A 21,310-nucleotide genomic window follows, 5' to 3' on the forward strand; every position below is an offset into this window, starting at 1 on the left:
ATGGGAAAACTGGATGGAGTTCCTGGCTTCCAGCTTTGGTTTAGCCCAGTTGTTCAGCCCCTGCAGTTGAAGGCATTTGAGGAGTGAAGCAGAGATGGGAGTTTGTTCTGTCTCTCTCTGTCTCTCTGCATCTCAAATAAGTAAATGCTTTGACAGAATACTTACATCATACTAAAAATAAAAATAACAAAGTTATGTCAATATAATATTTCCTCTTGTTAATTACAGATAACATTGAGTGATTACTATGTTCTAAGAACTGTTTTAAGTATAGTACATGAATTAATTCATTTATTCTTCACCCTAATCTTTCAAGATACATAATGTTATTTTACCCATCTAAGTCAATGAGGCACAAAAAAAAAAAACTAAATATCCTGCCTATGGTCACACAATGATGGTAGAATTGGGATTAGGAGGCAAAATAGTTTGACTCCCAGCACTCATGTTCTTAAATACTAAAATACACAGTTATAATTTAAAAGACTATCTTTTTTTTTTTTTTTTGACAGGTAGAGCTATAGACAGTGAGAGAGACAAAGGTTTTCCTTCCACTGGTTCACTCCCCAAATGGCCGCTATGGCCAGCGCTGTGCAGATCCGAAGCCAAGAGCCAGGTGCCTCCTCCTGGTCTCCCATGCGGGTGCAGGGGCCCAAGCACCTGGGCCCAAGCATCTGGGCCATCCTCCACTGCTTTCCCAGGACACAGCAGAGAGCTGGACTGGAAGAGGAGCAACCGGGACTAGAACCTGGTGCCCATATGGGATGCTGGCGCCGCAGGTGGAGGATTAACCTAGTGAGCCACAGCGTCAGCCCCTAAAAGACTATCTTGTTAGAAGCCACCATTGTATTTAAAATCACTAAAGAAAACAATAACAATAAAAAGCAATAGAGTGTATATTAAAGTATCAATATAAGCAAGCTTTTAAAAGAGTGAACAAGGTTTAAAAATGTATTAACTAGAGGTTGGTTTGGATATCTAAAATTACCATCCAACATTACAATATTAAGGATCGTTTATAACATGACTTCATATCTCTGTTTCAAAACCTTTTTTTTTTTTTTTTGACAGGCAGAGTGGATAGTGAGAGAGAGAGACAGAGAGAAAGGTCTTCCTTTTTGCCATTGGTTCACCCTCCAATGGCCACCGTGGCCGGCTCGCTGCAACCGGCGCACCACGCTGATCCAAAGCCAGGAGCCAGGTGTTTATCCTGGTCTCCCATGGGGTGCAGGGCCCAAGCACTTGGGCCATCCTCCACTGCACTCCCGGGCCACAGCAGAGAGCTGGCCTAGAAGAGGGGCAACCAGGACAGAATCTGGCGCCCCGACCGGGACTAGAACCCGGTGTGCCGGCGCCGCAAGGCGGAGGATTAGCCTGTTGAGCCACGGCGCCGGCCTTCAAAACCTTCTTATTTTAAGAAATATGGTGACTTAGTGGTGATCAGAGGCTAAAATGGGACCTACTGTAACAGAATATCTAAAATTCTGAAGGCTATTATATAAACAAACAAAAATGTACACAGTAGGCAGTCATAATTTTAGGGGCTAGATCGTAGCAAGTATGAGTTTGAAACAGCTGAAAAACTTGCAAAATATGGCTTTCATTATCTGGAAGGTTAAAATAAAATTCTAATGCTAAAGAGATAAACACATAATAAAAACAACTAATATGGTCTATCAAATTATTTAAAATCTTTTACCATGAATTAAATCTATAAAGACTAATAATATACCAGCTTGAGGGATATATTATGTAGAGAAAAGGTGATGGTTATTTCCAGATGCCGGATGACATTCAAGCATCCAGACGCAATAGTTACCATGATGCTATGCTGAGCCATGGTAGTTATGTCCACTAGATAACTCAATCACATGGAGCAGTATTTTAACATCATATGCCATTCTGCAAATATAAACTTTTAATTAAACTTTCTTTTCCTTAAACATATGCACAAATACGGAAGGTAATAGATGTATTTTTGTGAATTAATAGAGAAAAATACAAAGTTCTGATGTATATATTTGTTTATTTGAAAGGCAGAGAAAGAGAGACACAGAGATAGATATCTTCCATGTGCTGGTTCACTTCCCAAATGCCTCATAACAGCCAAGACAGACCAGGCCCCAGAGAAGCCAGAAGCCAGGACCCCCATCTTGGTCTCCCACATAGGTGACAGGCCCAAGCACTTGGGCCATCTTCCACTGCCTTCCCAGATGCATTAGCAGGGAGCTGGAGTGGAAGTGAAGCATCTGTGACTCAAACATGCGTTCCAATATGGGACACCTGTATAGCAATCGGGGACTTAACCTGATGCACCACAGTGCTGGCTCCTACTTATTTTTAAACATTTATTTTCACCCACTTGAAAGGCAGAGCAATGCAGAGAAGAAAGAGAGCGGGCGAGGGACAGCAAGCAAGGTCTTCCATCCACTGATTCACTTCCCAAATGGACACAAGAGCCAGCACTGGACCAAGCTGAAGCTAAGAGCCGGGGACTACCCAGGTCTTCCATGTGGATGGCAGAACCCAAGCTCTTGAGTCATCACCTGCTGCTACCTCGCAGGATGCATTAGCAGGAAGCTGGATGGGTAGCAGAGTAGCTGAGACTCCATTCCAGACACTCCACTGGAGATGAGGACATCCCAAGCTGGGACTCAGCCTGCTGTGCCACAAAACCTGTCCCTGCTGTGTATATTTAGGATTGGCAAAAACAAACCTAAACAGAGCGCACACACACACACACACACAGAATTCCAATCATTAACTCTTTGACATGTGATTTTAGGCCAAGATATGTAAATATGCCCTAAAACACATGCCAGAAAGCATATACAAAAATTAAACTGTCAAGAACAGGAGCATACCTAGATATTGTAAAATTCTAAGCCGTGACTGACAAGAGTGGGGACTTTTTGGATCAAGGGAAAATTTAACAAAAATGCAAGATTTATTAAGAATAGTTAGGAATTTTAAGAGCATCACTTGCTTTCAGTTCCATATGAGTATTTCCTTGCCAATCTGATTCTTTGTGGTTATCTAGCAGTTTTGGGAAAATAGAACATCTATGCTGTCTCTTCAAAGAAGTTACCCACATAAACTTTCAGCCAGCAGAAAACATCAGTGAGATCAGCTGTAATGATTTGGATAGTGTAACAGTAGTCTCTGTGAGTAGAAATTCATTATCTGTTACTTTAGAACCTACTGGAGCTAGCTGACCAGACAAAATCTTTCATTAATCACTTCTGACATTCAGGTAAACCAAAACATTTGAACAGGCAATGGCTTTGAGTTCTCAGACAGCCTCAATTATGTGTTAGTCAACCCAGGCATCCATTATGCACTCAATAATAGGTATGACACAGCTCTGGACTTCAGCAAAACCATAAGGAGGCAGGCACAGGCAGCCTGCTGATGCTGTTGTTCCTGGTGTCAACATTCTCAAGGTGCAAGGGGAATAGTAATGAAGTAGTCTTCCTCATTAGAACCTTACAGAAGCACTCCACTAGGTTTCTTCATCTCTATGTTGTATCCATGAGCAGACTGTGCAGGATAACACTGTCCTGAGAAATGGGAGCACAGTACCTTAGAGGAAAAAAAGACACGTAGAATGTCAGCGTGGGGACAAATTTCTAATAACCAGTGACTATTGGCAACTTAATAATTTCCCGATCTTTGAAGCCTCAGCAGGTGGCAGCTACAGTTGTAAAGGGGAAAAAAAAGTCTTGAAACTGTAAGATTGCACTGGCACACATCATCAGGTAACAAAGTAAACAAAAGAAAAATTACAAACATTGCTTTTAAAAACAACAGCAGGGGAAGCAGCTGATCCTGTAAGTAGGAACGCGGCTGCTTATTACGGAGCATTTATAGAGTCCTGGAGTCCCATGCATTTTCAAAGCTGGTTACAGTCATTACCACAGCACACCCTTGTGAGGTAAGTGTATTATCACCTTTGGTTCATCCATGAAAAAGCTGAGGCATTGAATGAGTAAGCGACCCGCCTGAGGAGAATGAGTCAACGTCAAGAGTCATAGTTGACCCGGCTCAACGGCTGCTGACGGTCAGTCCAGGGCTTAGTCAGCGGGGCCCGGAGTGGCTTCCCTGGCTGGCACCTGGACTTCGGCTGTTTCCCCTCACGTTAAAGCAGACTCTTGGAACCGACTGGACGGAACGTCCAAATAATTTTTTCCTTGCCCGCAAGACTCAGCCCTGCGATCTCGGGCTCAGGACTTGGGGCAGAGCCGTCGGGTCACTCCCCCTGCCCCTAGCCCGCGGCCAGTGGGTCCTGCGGGAGGTTCCGCCCATCGCCCATCGCCCGTCGCCCGTCGCGGTGATGGCAGCGAACGTCCACCAGCGTTAGCGGAGCCGGGGGACGGGGGAGGGTTGACCGCTTCAACGACTCTCCATCGCCACCTCCTTTCGCAACGAAGAGAAAATGGTAGGAGGTCACGAGAAAACTAAATAAACGCCCAGGACCTCAACCAAGCCAATGAAACGTTGCGCGTGCTGAGCCTGCAGTTCCCAGCCTTCCGGGGAAGATGGGCGGACAGGGCGACAAAGGGCACGGTAGGCATGCCCGGCACTAAGCGCCCACCGCTCCAACCACCGCGGCGGAAGAGCGGAGGACTGAGAACCACTCTGCGGCACGCGAGTGTCCACCGCCTTCAGAACCGCGCTCCCTACCCGGCTACCACGTGACCAGTCCTTTTTTTTTTTTTTTAAACTTCTTTGCCTCAAAAAAAAAAAAAAAAAAAAAAGAGACTCCACTTCCCAGAAGCCACTCGTAACCCACGCAGCCGCAGTCTTGCGCAGGCGCCGCCGGGCCAAACGGACACGTCCGTCACGTGGGCAGTAGCTAGCCAATCCGGTTTGAATCTCATTTTTTTCCTCTCACCCCCCTTCAGGAGCGGTTGTGCGATCAGATCGATCTAAGATGGCGACTGTGGAACCGGTGAGTATTGCCTTTGGCCCCCACCCCCACCGGTCCCCGCGCTCCGTCTCCCTTCGGACTGGGGGATCCCGCGGGACGGCGTTCCCGGCGTGCACGCTACCCCTTGCCGCCCCCTCCCCCTCTTCTTGGGTCTGACCTCCCGCGGGCAACTGGGGGCGCCCCGGAGGCTGGCCGGGGCGGCGTGTAGCGCACACGTTCTGGTGGGGGCCCCAGAGCCGGGGGAGACGGGTGGGGGAGGGGCGGCGTGGCGCCTCCCGCGGAGCCGCGAGGTGTCCCCCGGGGTGTTGGGTGACCGGGGGCCCGGGCTAGGTGTGTGGGGAACGTGTCTCGGTGGTGGGAGGGCGCAGGGGCGGCCCCGAGCCGGCGCCGGGATCCACGGCGAGGGTGGGCGGCGAGCCGGCCTGGATCGAGATGGAGGGAGCCCCGGGGCAGCCTCTCCTTCCCTCTCTCCCGAGTTCCAGCCCCGGCGCTCGGGCGTGCGGTGCGCGCGGAGGTCCTCGCTGGACCGGTGGGCTGGCGAGCCGGTGGGCGCGCGACGCCGGAGGGCGGGTTAGGCGGGAGTGCTGCGGCGGCACGCGCGGAGAAGCCTGGACCTCGCCGAGCAGAGCGGAGCGGGACGAGCGCATGTTAGCCCTGCGCGCCAGAGAGTTGCCGGGGTTGGCGGCCGGGGAGGCGAGAGAGGTTTGGGGTGGGGAGGAAAGCCCGGTGCTGCGCGGGGAAGCGCTCCGAGGAGGGCCGGGGGCGGTGGAGGTGAGAAGGGGGATCACATTGTCCTCGCCCCTCCATGCTTGGGACTTGGCTGTCATGGAGGAGGGAAGGGGGAGGAGCGAGGCCTGCAGATCGCGGCCGCCGGTCTGGTCGCCGGCCGGACCTGCTGCATTTCACACGCGCCTGTCTTCCATTCATTCATCCTTTCCGCGCAGTGCGCACGCCTCGGAGAACGCGAACGGCTCTAGAGCCGTCTGTTCTTCTGAGCCTTACCGTCTGGAAGATTTCGAGGCAGTTTATCAGGGATAGAAACTTCTAAAATTACTTTTAAATTAAAAAAAAAACTTTTTATCTGTGCTACAAGGCTTCCTCAATGTGGGCACCATTTTAAACGTGACCGACGCAAGCCCTCCCCAGGGCAGAAAGTTGGTAGTTCTCTCTAAAGCAGAGGATGTCTTGTCATAGTGTGGGTATGCCGGCACTGGCTCACCGAAACTTCTGGGCCTGTGTTGTTGCAGTTTTAGGAATGTCACATCTGTACGACAGTCTCCCAGGTGCAAAATGGAGTATATTAGCAACCAGAAAACCTTTGACACTCTGGAACCAGTTCTAGACCTTCGTTGCCAGGCATTTTTGTGTATCTTTCCTTGGTAGATTGTGATTCGGATAACAGTTTACCAGTTTGCCTTGATTATTAACGATAGTTTTATATAACTCAGTAGACTACAAAAAGGTTTATGTTTCATTACATTGTACAGTGCCTTTACCTTGTTGCCGGATTTTAAATCTGCTTGAATTGACTCCGAAGTTGGTGATACAGTTAACTGACTTTGAAACATTAGTGTTGCATGACGTTGATGGAGAATAAATATGTAAAATTGAAAGCCCCTTTGAAAAAAATTTCGTGTTCATTTTGATTGGATTTGCTCCTACTTAATCATGCCAGTGTGAGAAAAAGGCATTACCTCTGGTTAGAGGAGCAAAGCTATAAAAAGCGTCTAAACAATAAAGTGATAATGTATTCTGTGAATACATTAGATCCCTTGGATTTTGCAAAGCTATGCAGTTTTGTTCAGCAGCACAGACTAGAACATGAAAGTGGTGAAGGACTAATTTGAGTCAGTAAATATTTATAGCTCCTGATGAGTTTAGGAAGTTGTACCAAGTGTTCTAGGGATACAAAGTTATACCTTCTTCAGTGTGAATTCCCAAGGAACTTAATTCGCTGGAGTTGTGGTCAATGATACAGTATTCCAGTGCTGACTTGGGGAAGTTTGCATAGTGCGTTTAAATTTGGAAATAGGGGACCTGAAAGGTGTGAAGGTGGAAATCTAGATCAAAACCATAATATTTTAAGGTTTCATGTAAAATACTGTTGAAGAGCTCAGTTTTAGTGACAATATGCAAATTTTTGGTACTTTTGATATACCCTTGTCCACAGGCTAGTCATGTAGAATTTTCACCAGTTTTTAAGTAGTTGCTTTGCTTTTTTGGAACTGTTGGCTAGTACTGGATTGCAGTTGAGGTACCCTTGCTGAAGCTTACAGAAATCGTGTTTCTTCATTGCTACTTGAGCTAGATTTTGAGTTTCCTCAATACTTTTCTGCTGTGCTTAATTGTAAGCACTTAAAGAGCCTTTGGTTTTTCCTGTTTATCCCACCTTTCATAGGCATTTGGGCAGTTTTTACCTCTGGAAATTATGTAAAACAACAAGTCATTTTCAGTGTACTGTTGCGTGTTTTTTTTTTTTTTCCTAAAGTGCATGTAAGACTTAACAGTCACATTAAGATACGACTTCAAATATTTTGTTGAGATTCTTGAAAGGAAAAATTAAGGGAAGCATTTCATCTCCTTAAAGGTAATATGGCAAAGTTTTGACATTGGGACCAACAGTACTCTCCTGTTATCCTGTTGGCATTTAAATTAAGTGGATGGGTTAGAATTAGTGAAGGTGGTCAGTTTGCCCAGGCCATCTTTCCTCCAGTGGGTTAGATTTCTTTGTAGCTTTATTTTCATTTTGTATCCCTCTTAAAGATTTTTGTTCTTTTTGTACTTGTACCTCTTTTTTAAGAGGTTAATTTTGTTTAGTTAAACTGAAGATACATAATTTTTATAATATCTCTTTTTAGAAAAATGTTTATTTTCATCTTGTTGAAAGGCAGAGTGACAGAGAACACATAGCTCTTGAACTTTTGTAATTTTATAAGTGAATCACCTTGGACACTCAGGTGACCTAATGCTTGCCTTTTTTTGTACCTTAAATGTGCTTTGATTGTGGAGTTTAATAAGAGTAAATAAGACTTAAATATGAAGCAGCAAATACATGTTTGTTACCTAATTCAAGCAGACCTTTAGTGAAAGAAATGAGAGTGTATTAGTAAACTGAATACATTTGATTCTGGTGTTTATTTTCCAAGTTTCGCTTCACTTTATACTCTTGAATTAATGTGCATATTATTTGACTTTGAGAAATATAGTGTAGATACAGTTTATGCACTCAAGGTCGCAGACAGTAATATGTAATATATATAAGCTTAATCTTATTTGGACAAAAATTATAAGTGGAAAACATTTATGAAATATTGTTTGATTTTTATGAGTTTAAAAATATAATAGAAGTATTAGCAGTCCTGGACTTAATAAAGGAGCTGTGAAATTGTTCTAGGAATGGTCATGTCTTTTCCTTCCCCGCTACCTCTGGAAATTTCATTAATTTCCTGTTACTTGTGAGTTGCACCATCTTTGTTATAGAGGCTTTTTTTGAAAAGTAAATAAGTATTGGTTCTGGTCTAATAATATTTGTGATCATGAAGACTGAAATTTCTCAGTCTAGCTGAAAAATGGGAATAAGGTATCTTGCAGTGGTTTTTTAAAAGGATTTGTCCACTTGAAAGAGCAATAGATCTTCCATCTGCTCGTTTAGTCCCCCAAATACTCATCACAGCCAGGGCTAGGCCAGGATGAAGCCAGGAGCCCTGTGTTCTACCCAGGTCTCTCATGTGGGTGATAGGAACCATTGCCCAATGCCTCTCAAGATGTATTAGCAGGAAGCTGGATTGGAAACGGTTCTCCCTCAAAAGATCCTAGTCATTTCTGGAGAGAAAAGGATAATTTCTGTCTCAAAATACTGGTAGTCATTTCTAGGCCCTGAGAATGTGGTCAGAAACCAGTGGTTTTTTTTCCCCAGTTGGGACTTTTCGATACATTATTCCATAGAAACAATGAGAGGCTGAAATTCAGTCAGTTGGTACATTTCTCTTGAGTCATGAAATCTACTCAGGATTGCATTCGCAGGGATATGGATTTAAAGTTCTTAGCAATGGACTTTAAAAAAGACCTTTAAACCTAACCTGTTTATAAGAACAGTTTTTAATACAGGCAAATCTTTTATTTCTTACTAGCTGCTAACGTACAGTTCTGTCGGGCACCACACTAAGTTGTTTCTATGTATTAATTCATTTATTCCTTATAGCAGGCCTATGAGGAAAGTATACTACTATTTCCTAGATGAGGAAACCAAGACAGATATTAAGTAACTTGGTGTGACTAACTTGCTCTAAGAACATACAGCTAATAAATGGGGTGGAGTTCAAAGAAAGCAGCCAGGTTCTAGGGTATGTGTTCTTAATCTTGGAATTGTATTTCCAATGTACTATGTTTGATCTCAGAAGGGGAGAATGATTTTGATCAACTTAATAGCTATTTTGCTACAGTTATTAAATAAAATGCATAGACATTTGTTTTTAGGTCCTGCTGTACTAAAATGTTGGGTAACAAAAGTATAGAATGGCTAAAATATAGCACCTCAGTGTCTGAATATAAGGATTAAGTAGTCCTCCCTTCTAAGACCCTCACCCCGTGAATATCAAAATGTGCACTCAGGTCCCTCATATAAAGTGTTGTTGTATTTGCATGTAACTTCTGTACATCATCATGTATACTTTACTGTATGTAATTTGTGCGTATTATTTTAAAGATTTATTTGTTCTATTTGAAAGGTAGAGTTACAGAGACGGAGAGACAGAGATTGATCTTCCATCTGCTGATGGAGTCCCCTAATGGGTGCAATGGCCAGAGCTGGGCCAGACCAAAGCCAGGAGCTAGGAACTTCTTGGTCTCCCCTGTGTGGGTGCAAGGGCCCAAACACTTAGGCCATCCTCCACTGCTTTCCCGGGCACATTAGCAGGGAGCTAGAGCAGAAGTGCCAAGCAGCCAAGAATCAAACCAGCACCCATACAGGATGCTGGCACTGCAGGCAGTAGCTTAACCCACTGAGCCACAGTGCTGGCTTCTGTTTTATTATTTTTAAAAATGCTTATTTTTATTTGAAAGAGTGACACAGAGAACCTTTCCATACATTGTTTACTCCCAGATGCCCACAATAGTGAGAGCTGGACTAGGCTAAAGCTGGGAGCCTGGAATGCCATTTGGGCCTCCCACATGGGTGGCAGGGCCCAAAGTACTTGGGCCATCTTCTGCTGCTTTCCCAGGGAAATTAGCAGGGAGCTTCATTGGAAGCAGGTTAGCCAGTACTCTAAACAGTGCTCTGATAGGGTGACAGCCTTGCGAATGGTGGCTTAACCTGCTGAGCCACAATGCCAGCCCTAGGGTTGATTTAACATGAAAAATATGAAGAATCTTCAAAAGTTCTCGAAAAATGTGTACTATGAAAACGTATGCATGGCTTTTTTAAACTTTTAATTCCATTTTCCATGAACTTTTTGAAGTATCCTGTATTAGGACATAGCTTGATACAGGTGAAGTATTATCTGTCATTCATGTGAAAAAAATCTATTTCCTGGGGCCGGCATTGTGGCATAGCAGGTTAAGCCACTGTCTGCAGCGTCCGCATCCCATATGGGTGCTGGTTCCAGCTCTGACTTCAATTCCGATCCTACTCTCTGCTAATGTGCCTGGGAAACGCAGCAGAAGCTGCCCCAAGCTTGGGCCCCTGCACTAATGTGGGAGACCTGGAAGAAGCTCCTGGCTCGTGGCTTCAGCCTGGGCCAGCCCTGACCGTTTCTGCCCTCTGGACAGTGAACCAGCAGGGAAGATTCTGTCTGTAACTCTTAACTTCGCCCCCAAAAAATACTTATATGTAAATTTGTTGCAAGTGTTTGAGAATTCTAATAGAAAAGACCTATTCTTTCACCTATGGTGATAGAAATGTCCAATACAGCAGCCACTAGCTTCACGTTGTAGTTGAGCACTTGAAAATGTAGCAGGTGCACTCCGCGAGTAAGATCCCAGTGGAAAGAACAGGTCAACAAAGAAGGAGGTACCTTTCTCTGAAGGGAGGAGAGAACTTCCACTTTGACTATGACCTTGTCTAAATATGATCAGAGTCGGTGAACTCCAAAGGCTTCCATAGCCTTGGCAACTCATGACGAGAGCCTAGGGTGGTTACTGATGCCAATAAACAAGAGTGTCAATTTGTTAAGTCAGCACCAGGAGTCACTGTGCACTTACTCCTCATGTAGGATCTCTGTCCTTAATGTGCTATACATTGTGATTTAATGCTATAACTAGTACTCAAACAGTATGTTTCACTTTGTGTTTCTATGTGGGTGCAAACTGTTGAAATCTTTACTTAATATATACTAAACTGATCTGTATATATAGAGAATTGAAAATGAATCTTGATGTGAATGGAAGGGGAGAGGGAGCAGGAAAGGGGAGAGTTGCGGGTGGGAGGGAAGCTATGGGGGGGCAGCCGTTGTAATCCATAAGCTGTACTCAGGAAATTTATATTCATTAAATAAAAGTAAAAAAAAAAAAAAAAAAGAAAATGTAGCAGGTGCAACCAAGGAAATGAATTTTAACCATTGGTTAATTTTAGTGATGTTAAATTTAATTAGCCACGTGGGACCGGTGCTGTGGCATAGCTGGTAAAGCCGCTGCCTGCTGTGCCGGCATTCCACATGGGCACCGGTTCAAGTCCACGCTGCTCTACTTCCAATCCAGCTCTCTGCTATGGCCTGGGATAACAGTAGGAGATGGCCCAAGTCCTTGAGCCCCTGCACCACATGGGAGACCCAGAAGAAGCTCCTGGTTCCTGGCTTCAGAATGGCTCAGCTCCAGCTGTTGCGGCCATTTAGGGAGTGAACCAATGGAAAGCTTTTCTCTCTGTTTCTCCCTCTCACTGTCTGTAACTCTACTTCTCAAATAAATAAATAAAATCTTTAAAAAAAAATTCAATTAGCCACCTGTAGCTAGAAGTTTTCCAAATAGCACAAATTATCTCTGGAATCTAGACATCCTTTGGTGTGTATAAATACATGTGTGCATGTTTTAACTTTGTAAGGTACACCTGGGTATAATTAGTTTGGTTAGATAAGTTATTGTTTAATTTCATCCTGGAAAGTTTCCCTTTTTATTTTAAACATCCAAAAAGAATCACTTGGTCTTGTATGGAATTAAAATTCTCATGTGAGTTAATTTTTTAAAAAGGTTCATTTATTTGAAAGGCAGAGTTAGAAAAAGGGAGAGACAGACAGCTTCCATTCACTCGTTCATTCCTCAAATACCTACAGTGCCAGGGCTGGGCCAGGCTAAAGCCAGGAGCTTCATCTGGGTCTCCCATGTGAGTTCAGGGACCCAAAGACCTGGGTCATCTTCCCTTGCTTTCTCCCAGACCACTAGCTGAATTGAAAGTGAAGCATGGGGCCAGTGCTATGCCGGAGTGTGTGAGGCTGCCATGTGTGATACTGGCATCCTATATGGGCACTGGTTCAAGTCCCAGATGCTTTAATTCTGATTCAGCTCTCTGCTATGGCCTGAGAAAGCAGTACAGGATAGCCCAAGTCCCTGGGCCCCTGTACCCTCTTAGGAGACCTGGAGGAGGCTCCTGGCTCCTGGCTCCTGGCTCCTGGCTCCTGGCTTCGGATCAGCCCAGCTCCAGCCTTTGCAGCCATTTGGGGAGTGAACCAGCAGATGGAAGATATATATTCTCTCTCTCTCTTTTCCCTTCTCTCTCTTACCCTCTCTGCCTCTCTAACTCTGCCTTTCAAATAAATAAATAAATCTTAAAAAAAAAAAAAAAAAAGTGGAGCAGCCAGAATTGAATGGCACCCTTTTGGGATGCTGGCATCACAGGTGGTAATTTAACCTACTCCACCACAATGCCAGCCCCACAGGTTAATTTTGTTTTTTTACTGTGTTTTCTGTGTGTATGTGTATATAAGCAGTAACTTACAATGTTCAAAACTCAGATTTTGTGCCAAAGAGTATATAATGAAGTCATCTCAAACTGATCCCCAACCAGCCAGGTCACCTCTCAATTATGTTATCTTTTCTTAGAGACTTTTATATATGTTAACAAGCAAATATATCTTTTTTAAGAAGCATAGGGCTGGGCATTGTGGCACAGCAGGTTAACAAGCACTTGTAACACTGGAACCCCATATGAAAACTGCTTCACTTCTGATCCAGCTCCCTGCTAATGCACCTGGGAAAGCAGTAGGTGATGGCCCAAGTACTTGGATCCATGCTTACCCACCATGGGACTCAAATGGAGTTCTGGGCTCCTGGCTTTCAGGCTGGTCCATTCCTGGCTGTTGTGGCCATTTGGGAAGTGAACCAGTGGATGAAAGATCTGCCTCTTTCTGTCTCTGTCACTTTGATTTTCAACTAAGTAAATAAACCTTTAAAAAAAATGATGCCAGCTATATGCATTATTATGCATTATGTTTTTCACTTAATAATGTTTTATAAGGCATTATTTATCAACATGTAAAGCTTGTCTTTTTCTCATGGTATATATTGGATGGTGTGGTTTTAACAATTAGTTGTTTGTTTGTTTGTTTGTTTTTAATTTAACACAATTATAGACAGTGAGAAAGAGAGACAGAGAGAAAGGTCTTCTTCTATTGGTTCACCCCCCAAATGACTGCTGCGGCCAGCGCTGCGCCAATCCAAGGCCAGGAGCCAGGTGCTTCTTCCTGGCCTCCCATGTGGGTGCAGGGGCCCAAGCACATGGGCCATCCTCCACTGCACTCCCGGGCCACAGCAGAGAGTTGGACTGGAAGAGGAGCAACCGGGACTAGAACCTGGCGCCCATAGGGGATGCCGGCGCCACAGGCGGAGGATTAGCCAAGTGAGCCATGGCGCCAGCCCCTTAACAATTATTTCTGAATTAACTAAGGCAACTTAGGTGGGAATCTAATAAATTACAGCAGGTTAATTTTTAAATTGATAATTTTTTTAAAGATTTATGTATTCATTTGAAAGTCTGGAGTTACTGATTTACAGAGAAAGAGAGGCAAAGAGAGAGCGATCGATCTTGCATCTGCTGGTTCACTCCCCAAATCGCTGTAATGGCCAGGGCTGTGCCAGGCCAGAGCCAGGAGCTTCATCCAGGTCTCTTATGTGGGTGCAGGAGTCTAAGGATTTCGGATATTCTCTGCTGCTTTCCCAAGCACGTTAGCAGGGATTTGGATCGGAAGTGGAGCAGCGGGAACACCAACTGGTGCCCATATGGGAAGCCAGTGCTGCAGGCGGGAGCTTTACCTGTTACGCCACGGGGCCAGCTCCAAAATTGATAATTTTGTATGGCCCATAAATGACGTTATGAATATCCAAATAGTCCTTGTTAGAAAAAAGGACTCCCACCCGATTTACATGATTTCCAAGCATTTGCCATTTCAAACATTGCTGTGATGAGCAGCCTTTTACTTACATCATTATCTGTAACATGTTTCGTCAACAAAATGAATATTTAGAAATTATACTGGTCAAAGTGCTTCTACAACTAGTGTTGGCTGTCAGACTGCAGTTTTTAAAGCGCACCTCCCCATTTGAAAAATATTTGGGGGAGGGGCAGGATTTGGCCTGGCAGTAATGACCCTCACATTCCGTATTGCAATGCCTAAGTTTAAGTCCTGGCTCTGCTCCTGATTCCAGCTTCCAGCAAATGTGCACCCTGGGAGGCAGCACTTGATGGCTCAGGTGGTTGGGTCCCTGCCACCTAAGTGGGAGTGCTAGATTGAGCTCCTGGTTACCGTCCTCAGCCTGGCCCAGCCTCAGCTGTTGTGGGCAATTGGAGATTTAAGCAGTACATGAGAGCTTTCCATCCTTGCCTCTCAAACAGATTTTTAAAAATGGGCTGACATTTTGGCTCAGCACGTGAAGCTGCTGCTTGCATCCCATGTCCAAGAGCACCTGTTTGAATCTGGTTCTAGCCTGTTCGAGGTTGGGCCGCTCTACTTCTGATCCACCTCCCTGGAAGTGTGCCTGTTGGACCTCCTTTTACTGTTGCTGACTGCCTCTCATCTCACCTCTGTGAACACATCTTTGATCAGCTGTGGTACCGATCAGCCTCCTCATTTGGTTTCCTATCTCGCTTTGCTGAGTCACATTTGCAGTACTTTCTGAGGAAAGCTACATGAGAGTTAAAGATTTTTGAGGCCTTGACTACTAAGCAGTGAGATGCCCATAGCTTGTTGGGGCATAGAATTCTTTTCCTCAGAATTTTGAAGTCCCTGTGCTGTTGTTGACAGCTGTTGATAAAATCTGAAATTATGCTAATAGCTTTTTTTTTTTTTGGAGAGGGGGTGTATGTGACAGTCCTCTCTTTCACTTATTCCTTAGAAATTTGTAGACACTTTTCTTGTCCCCATTTCCCAGTGACATGCTTTAATGTGAGTCTGTTTGCATCCTTTGTGTTGGGTACTAACTTACAGGGCTTTTTCCTAAAGCAACTCACATCCATCACTTTGGACAGATTTCATTGGTGACTTTTTTCCTTTCATTTTTTCTTCTCTTTGAAAGGGTATTCAAATATTGGATGTCTTAGTTCTTTGGGAAATTTCACCTATATCCCTACCTTTGTATGTTTCATTTTTAGCTTCTAGGTGTTCTCTCTCTCCCTTTCTCACCCCATTCCCTTCTCCTTCACTTCCTCTCTGTCTTTTGAATGCTCACTTTTCTCGCTTCTTGTAGTTGTTTTATGTGTGCAAAATCTTAACATCCCTTTGAGAATATGTGTGGATATATATTTTTAGATGCATTTTCTTCTCCGTGCCTGTTTTCTCCAAGTTGCTTATTTTTTTTAACTCCCATGCCTTCAGTCCAGTGACTGGGAGTGGCAGAGGGGATCGAGGGATCTAGCTGCTTCCTAAACAGCTTTCACCTCCCTTCTTCTTCGCTCCCAGTTCTACAAGTGCTGCCAGCTCCTGACTTTAAGACTCTTACATATGTTGATCAGTTATCACTTACTCCACTTATATTCCAGCTCTTTCCCACTTTCTCCTGCTCTGTTGTTCTGTCCACACTTATCGGTGATTTTTTTTTTTTTTTTTGGACTTCTGAAACCTCTTTACTATGTATAGTTTTAGTAGGATTTAGGAAGGGGGCAGTGTTGGAATCATTCTGTTTTCCAGACAATGAAGTGCCTATTAGGTGTCAGGAACACTTCCTCTTTAATGCTTAAAAGGCTTCCCCCTTGACCTTAAAGTTAACTGAGTTACTGAACAGGAGAGAAATAACACATACTTTTCTGTCTTCAATGTGTTGTATTATGAGAATTAACTGTAAAACTTGTTCTCAAAACAGTTTGTGTGTGTGTAAGTGTGCGCATGTGCGAGCACACAAATTATTAAACTCTTAGTATAGATTTGGTCTTCTGTGTATAAAGTTGGTTGAAAATGAATCTTAATGGAGAAAGAGACTGGGAATGGGAGAGGGAGGAGGAAGGGGGGTGGTGGGAAGAATCACTAGATTCGTAAAGTTGTACGGATGAAATTTGTACTCACTAAATAAAGCTTCTTTGAGGAGTGGAAAGTAACTTAATGTTGCATTCTGATGATAGAAAACAATGTTACAGTTTTTGTATATTGGCAAAATAATGCCAAGAATGATAAACCTAGCAAGTAATTTGCAGCTTTAAGTGTAAGTACCTTCCTTAAGTGGCCAGGAATTATAAACCTGACAAGTAATTTGCAGGATTCATAAATAAAAGCTATGTATCTACTGAAGAATACAGAAGATGCCTTTAATAAGTGAAGGATCATTGTTTGCTTTTGAAAAAGACCTAGTGTTAGAAAGATGTTAATGCTTCTTGAATTTAATACCCAAATTCAGTATAAATGGAATCAAAATGCCAAAACTTTTGCAGGTGAGGTGAGGTATTATACTTGATGCTGGAGTCTAAAGACTGACCCACTTGCTAGAAATTTCTTTTAGATTGTAGAGGGTTGTAAAAAAGGAACAAAACCAAAGAAGAGTAAGTCATAGATTATAAGCCTACAGTATTTACCTTTTGGCCCTAAATAGAGTTTGCCAACTGAACAATTGTAAAATTTATTTGGAGGTATAAATGAGAATTGACAGTAAATTTTTGAAAAGGAAAAGAGGCATGGGGAACTCTACCACAAGGAAAAAAATTATTAAAAGTAACTTTAGAAATATACTGATTCATAGAGGGATTGGCAGATCATTGGAAAACAACAAACAGTCCAAAACTAACAGATACATATTTGAGCTTCAGTAAACTTTTATTTTTAAAGATTTTATTTATTTATTTGAGAGGTAGAGTTACAGAGAGAAAGAGAACCATCTGCTGATTCACTCCCCAAATGGCCGTGATGGTTGGAGTGGAGCCAATTTGAAGCCAGGAACCAGGATCCTTCTCTGGGTCTCCCATGCAAGTACAGGGGCCCAAGGACTTGGGTCATTCTCTACTGCTTTCCCAGGCCACTGCAGAGAGCTGGATCAGAAGAGGAACAGCTGGGACTTGAACCGGCACCCCTATGGGATTCCAGCGCTGCAGGCTGAGGCTTAGCTCACTGTGCCACAGCACTGGCCCTTCAGCAAACTTCTGTTCTGATATATTTAGAATTTTTAGATCAGAGTGAAGAAAATAAAAATCTATACTCCCAATATCTAGTGTTTTCTTATATGTTGGTAGGCTTCTTTGTACCATTTTTTTCCCTCTCTGTTTCTCCTTTAAGTGCCTTTTCTTTTATGCATTTTATTTTATTTTATTTATTTTTTTTGACAGGCAGAATTAGAGAGAGAGAAAGGCCTTCCTTCCGTTGGTTCACTCCCAAATGGCCACCACAGCCGGCACTGTGCCAATCCGAAGCCAGGAACCAGGTGCTTCCTCCTGGTCTCCCATGCAGGTGCAGGGCCCAAGCACTTGGGCCATCCTCCACTGCACTCCCGGGCCACAGCAGAGAGCTGGATTGGAAGAGGAGCAATGGGGACAGAATCCGGCACCCCTACCAGGACTAGAACCCAGGGTGTTGGCACCACAGACGGAGGATTAGCCTAGTGCGCCGCGGCGCCGGCCTATGCATTTTATTTTTTAAAAGTGGTTTTAAGTTTGCAACAAAATTGAGCAGAAAATATAGTTCCATACCTCCTGCACCCACACGTGCACAGCTTTCCCACTGTCTTGTACCAAAGTGGTGCGTTTATTACAATGGATTGACTCATTGTTATGCAAAGTCCAGTGGTTAATTTAGGGGTTCACTCTTGGTATTGTTGTACATTCTGTTTATTTTGATAAGTATAGAATGACATACATCATTATAGTACCATTCTGAATACTTTAACTGCCTTAAAAATTCTCTGTTCTGCCTTTCTACCTACTCCCTCAACCACTGATCTTTTTGCATTTCCCAAAGTGTCATCATAGTTGAAATCACAAAACATGCAATCTTTTTGATTGGTTTCTTTCACTTAGTAATCTGTATTTAAAGTTGCCCCTGCTTTTCATGGCTTAATAGTTCACTTTTTTATTTAAGATTTCTTTCCTTTTTTTTTTTTTTTTTTTTTTGTTTTTGGGATTTGAAAGCCAGCGTTAGAAGGAGACAGAGAGAGATGTCTTCCATCCATCCATTGGTTCACTTGCTAGATGGCTGCAACTGCCTGGGCTGAGCCAAGCTGAAGCTAGGAGCTTCATCCTGGTCTACAACTTGGGGAACAACAGCTCAAGCACTTGGGTCATCTTCCAATGCTTTTCGCAGGCACATTAACGGAGAGTGTGGTCGGAAGTGGAACACCTGGGTCATGAACCGGCACTCATGGGATGCCGGCATTGCAGGTGGCAGCTTTACCTGCTATGACACAATGCCAGCTCCCCCCCGCCCCCCGCCTTTCCCTAAGATTTATTTATTTGATAGGTAGAGTGACAGAGTGAGAGGCACACACAAACACACACAGAGAATCTTTCATACATTGAATGGTTCACTCCCCAAATGACCTCGTCAGCTAGAGCTGGACCAGGGTATAAGCCAGGAGCCTGGAACTCCATCTAGGTCTCCCATGCAGTCAGTGGAACCCTGATACTTGAACCATTATCTGCTCCCTCCCTGGATGCACATCAGGGAGAAACTGGATTGGAAGTGAATGCAGGCTGACTATGGGATATGGCTGTCCAAAGTGGTGGCTTACCCCACTGTGTGCAACAATGTCCACCCTGTTCTTATTTTTAAATATGAATCTTCTGGTAGCCTTTGCTATAAATAGTGGTGACATTTAAATTTTATTGTCAGCCTTGTTATTTTAGGTCACACTTCTCTTTGTTTCTTTTGTCTGTGTCATTATACTCCCCTAAATCTGAATTTGTAATCTTGTTTTAGGCTAGTAATTTGGTCAGTAGATACTGTTGTTCTCTTAGAAACTATTTTAGGGTCCAGCACTGTGACATAGCGGGTAGGGCTCCACCTGCAGTGCCAGCATCTCATATGGGCTCAGGTTCGAGTCCTGGCTGCTCCATTTGTGATCCAACTCTCTGCTATGTCTGAGAAAGCAGTAGAAGATGGCCCAAGTCCTTGGGCCCCTGTACCTGCATGGGAGGCCTGGTGGAGGCTCCTAGCTCCTGGCTGTAGATCTGCTCAGCTCCATCCATTGTGGCCCTTTGGGGAGTGAGCAAGCAGATGGAAGACGTTTCTGTCTGTCTCTGCCTCTGCTTCTCTGTAACTCTGCATTTCAAGTAAATAAATCTTTTTTTTTTAATAGCTTATTTTAAAAAGCTAAATGTAAGATACAATAAGGCATTTAACTTAGTGATTAAGACACCAGTTAGGATGCCAGTATCCCATGTTGGAGTTCCTGACCTTGAGTCCTGACTCTGGCCCCTGATTCATCTTCCTTCTAATGCAAACCCTGGGAACAACTCTAGTGGTTGGTCCCTGCCACTCATGTGGGAGACTTGCATTAAACTTCCTGCCTTTGGCCTGACCCAGTCCCTGTCTGTGCCTGCATTTGGGGAGTGGATTAGCAGATTGGAAGAAGTTCTCACTTTCTCCGACTCTGTCTCTGGTTCTGTTTATCTCTTTCTCTTTGTGCCTATTAGTTTATTTTGATGCAAAATTTTTGAAATCCATATAGCTTTTTTTATATTTCTCATGAACTTTTTGAAGACTCCTTGTATTATTTGGGTATGAATGTTAATGATTCAACTTCTACTCATAAAATTTTCTTCATCTTGAAATTTAATTTAAGACTAGCTAGCCAAAACTTTGGGTTTGGTATGCTCCATTTACTCATCCATCTTCCAAATCCTTCATGTCCTCTTGAGTGCTGATTTCTGATGGTAACTGGCAATCGTTGATCACTTAAGTACCAGACTCTTGTGTTGTCACTGAAAATCCTCTTTCTAAAAGAAAGTGATACTTGCTGCGATATTAAGGACTTGCCCTAGATCACTTGAATTTTTATTATTTAAAAAAAATTTCTCCGTACTATACTTATCTTAAAATTTAAAGGACTGGCCGGCGCCGTGGCTCAACAGGCTAATCCTCCGCCTTGCGGCGCCGGCACACCGGGTTCTAGTCCTGGTCGGGGCACCGATCCTGTCCCGGTTGCCCCTCTTCCAGGCCAGCTCTCTGCTGTGGCCAGGGAGTGCAGTGGAGGATGGCCCAAGTGCTTGGGCCCTGCACCCCATGGGAGACCAGGAGAAGCACCTGGCTCCTGCCATCGGATCAGCGCGGTGCGCCGGTCGCAGCGCGCCAGCCGCGGCAGCCATTGGAGGGTGAACCAACGGCAAAGGAAGACCTTTCTCTCTGTCTCTCTCTCACTGTCCACTCTGCCTGTCCAAAAAAAAAAAAAAAAAAAAATTTAAAGGACTGATCAAATAGGGACTCGTGGAATCCAAGCCTTTAGCCAGTTGACTGTATTGCCTCCTGGTAGATCAGGGATTGGTAAATCTGGGATTGCATTTACTGTTATATTGAGGAAAACTGGTAAAGTCAGAGGCTAGTATACAAAGACTGTAAGTTATAGCATTATTTGGAACTATAGAGGATGGTATATGGGTAAATGTGACTATAATTCTTCCTCTTCCTCTTCATCTATTCCACTCTCCTCCTCTCTTAGAGGCAGAGAACCAAAGGGAGGTGGAACGCATGCTCTTATCCCCCTGGTTAACGACCCAAATGTCCACAAGTGCTGAAACTGGACTTGGGGAATAAATCTTTTAAACAAAAATATGTTAGGGAGTGGAGGAAAGTGAAATCTTTTTTTTTTTCTTTTTTGTAAAATCAACCGCATAACCTGCACAGTGTCTGACCCTTCAGTATCCGTTGAGTAAATATTTGCATAATGAGCAGCAAAGCACCCATGCAGTTAGTTTTAACTACTCAAAATACTTATTTTTTTGTTTTGTTTTCTGTGTATCATAATTCAATTGCTTTTCATTTATTTGCT

At 43.8% G+C, this 21,310-nt stretch overlaps 1 protein-coding gene across 3 annotated transcripts in view; it reads left to right on the plus strand.

Annotated features, from left to right (window-relative positions):
* EIF4E (eukaryotic translation initiation factor 4E) overlaps positions 1-21,310 on the plus strand; it is a 119,955-nt gene that overhangs the window by 68,957 nt on the left and 29,688 nt on the right. For 2 of the 3 annotated variants that reach the window (XM_062199842.1, XM_062199839.1), the window contains exon 2: positions 4,905-4,951. In XM_062199842.1, coding sequence (XP_062055826.1) covers positions 4,934-4,951 — 18 coding nt within the window. In that variant the 5' untranslated portion in view covers positions 4,905-4,933. Of the gene's footprint in view, positions 1-4,523; positions 4,567-4,904; positions 4,952-21,310 lie in introns of those variants that run through there. The other variant, XM_062199841.1, reaches the window with a different exon arrangement.

Source organism: Lepus europaeus, chromosome 8, assembly GCF_033115175.1.
Source record: "Lepus europaeus isolate LE1 chromosome 8, mLepTim1.pri, whole genome shotgun sequence".
Lineage (NCBI taxonomy): Eukaryota > Metazoa > Chordata > Mammalia > Lagomorpha > Leporidae > Lepus > Lepus europaeus.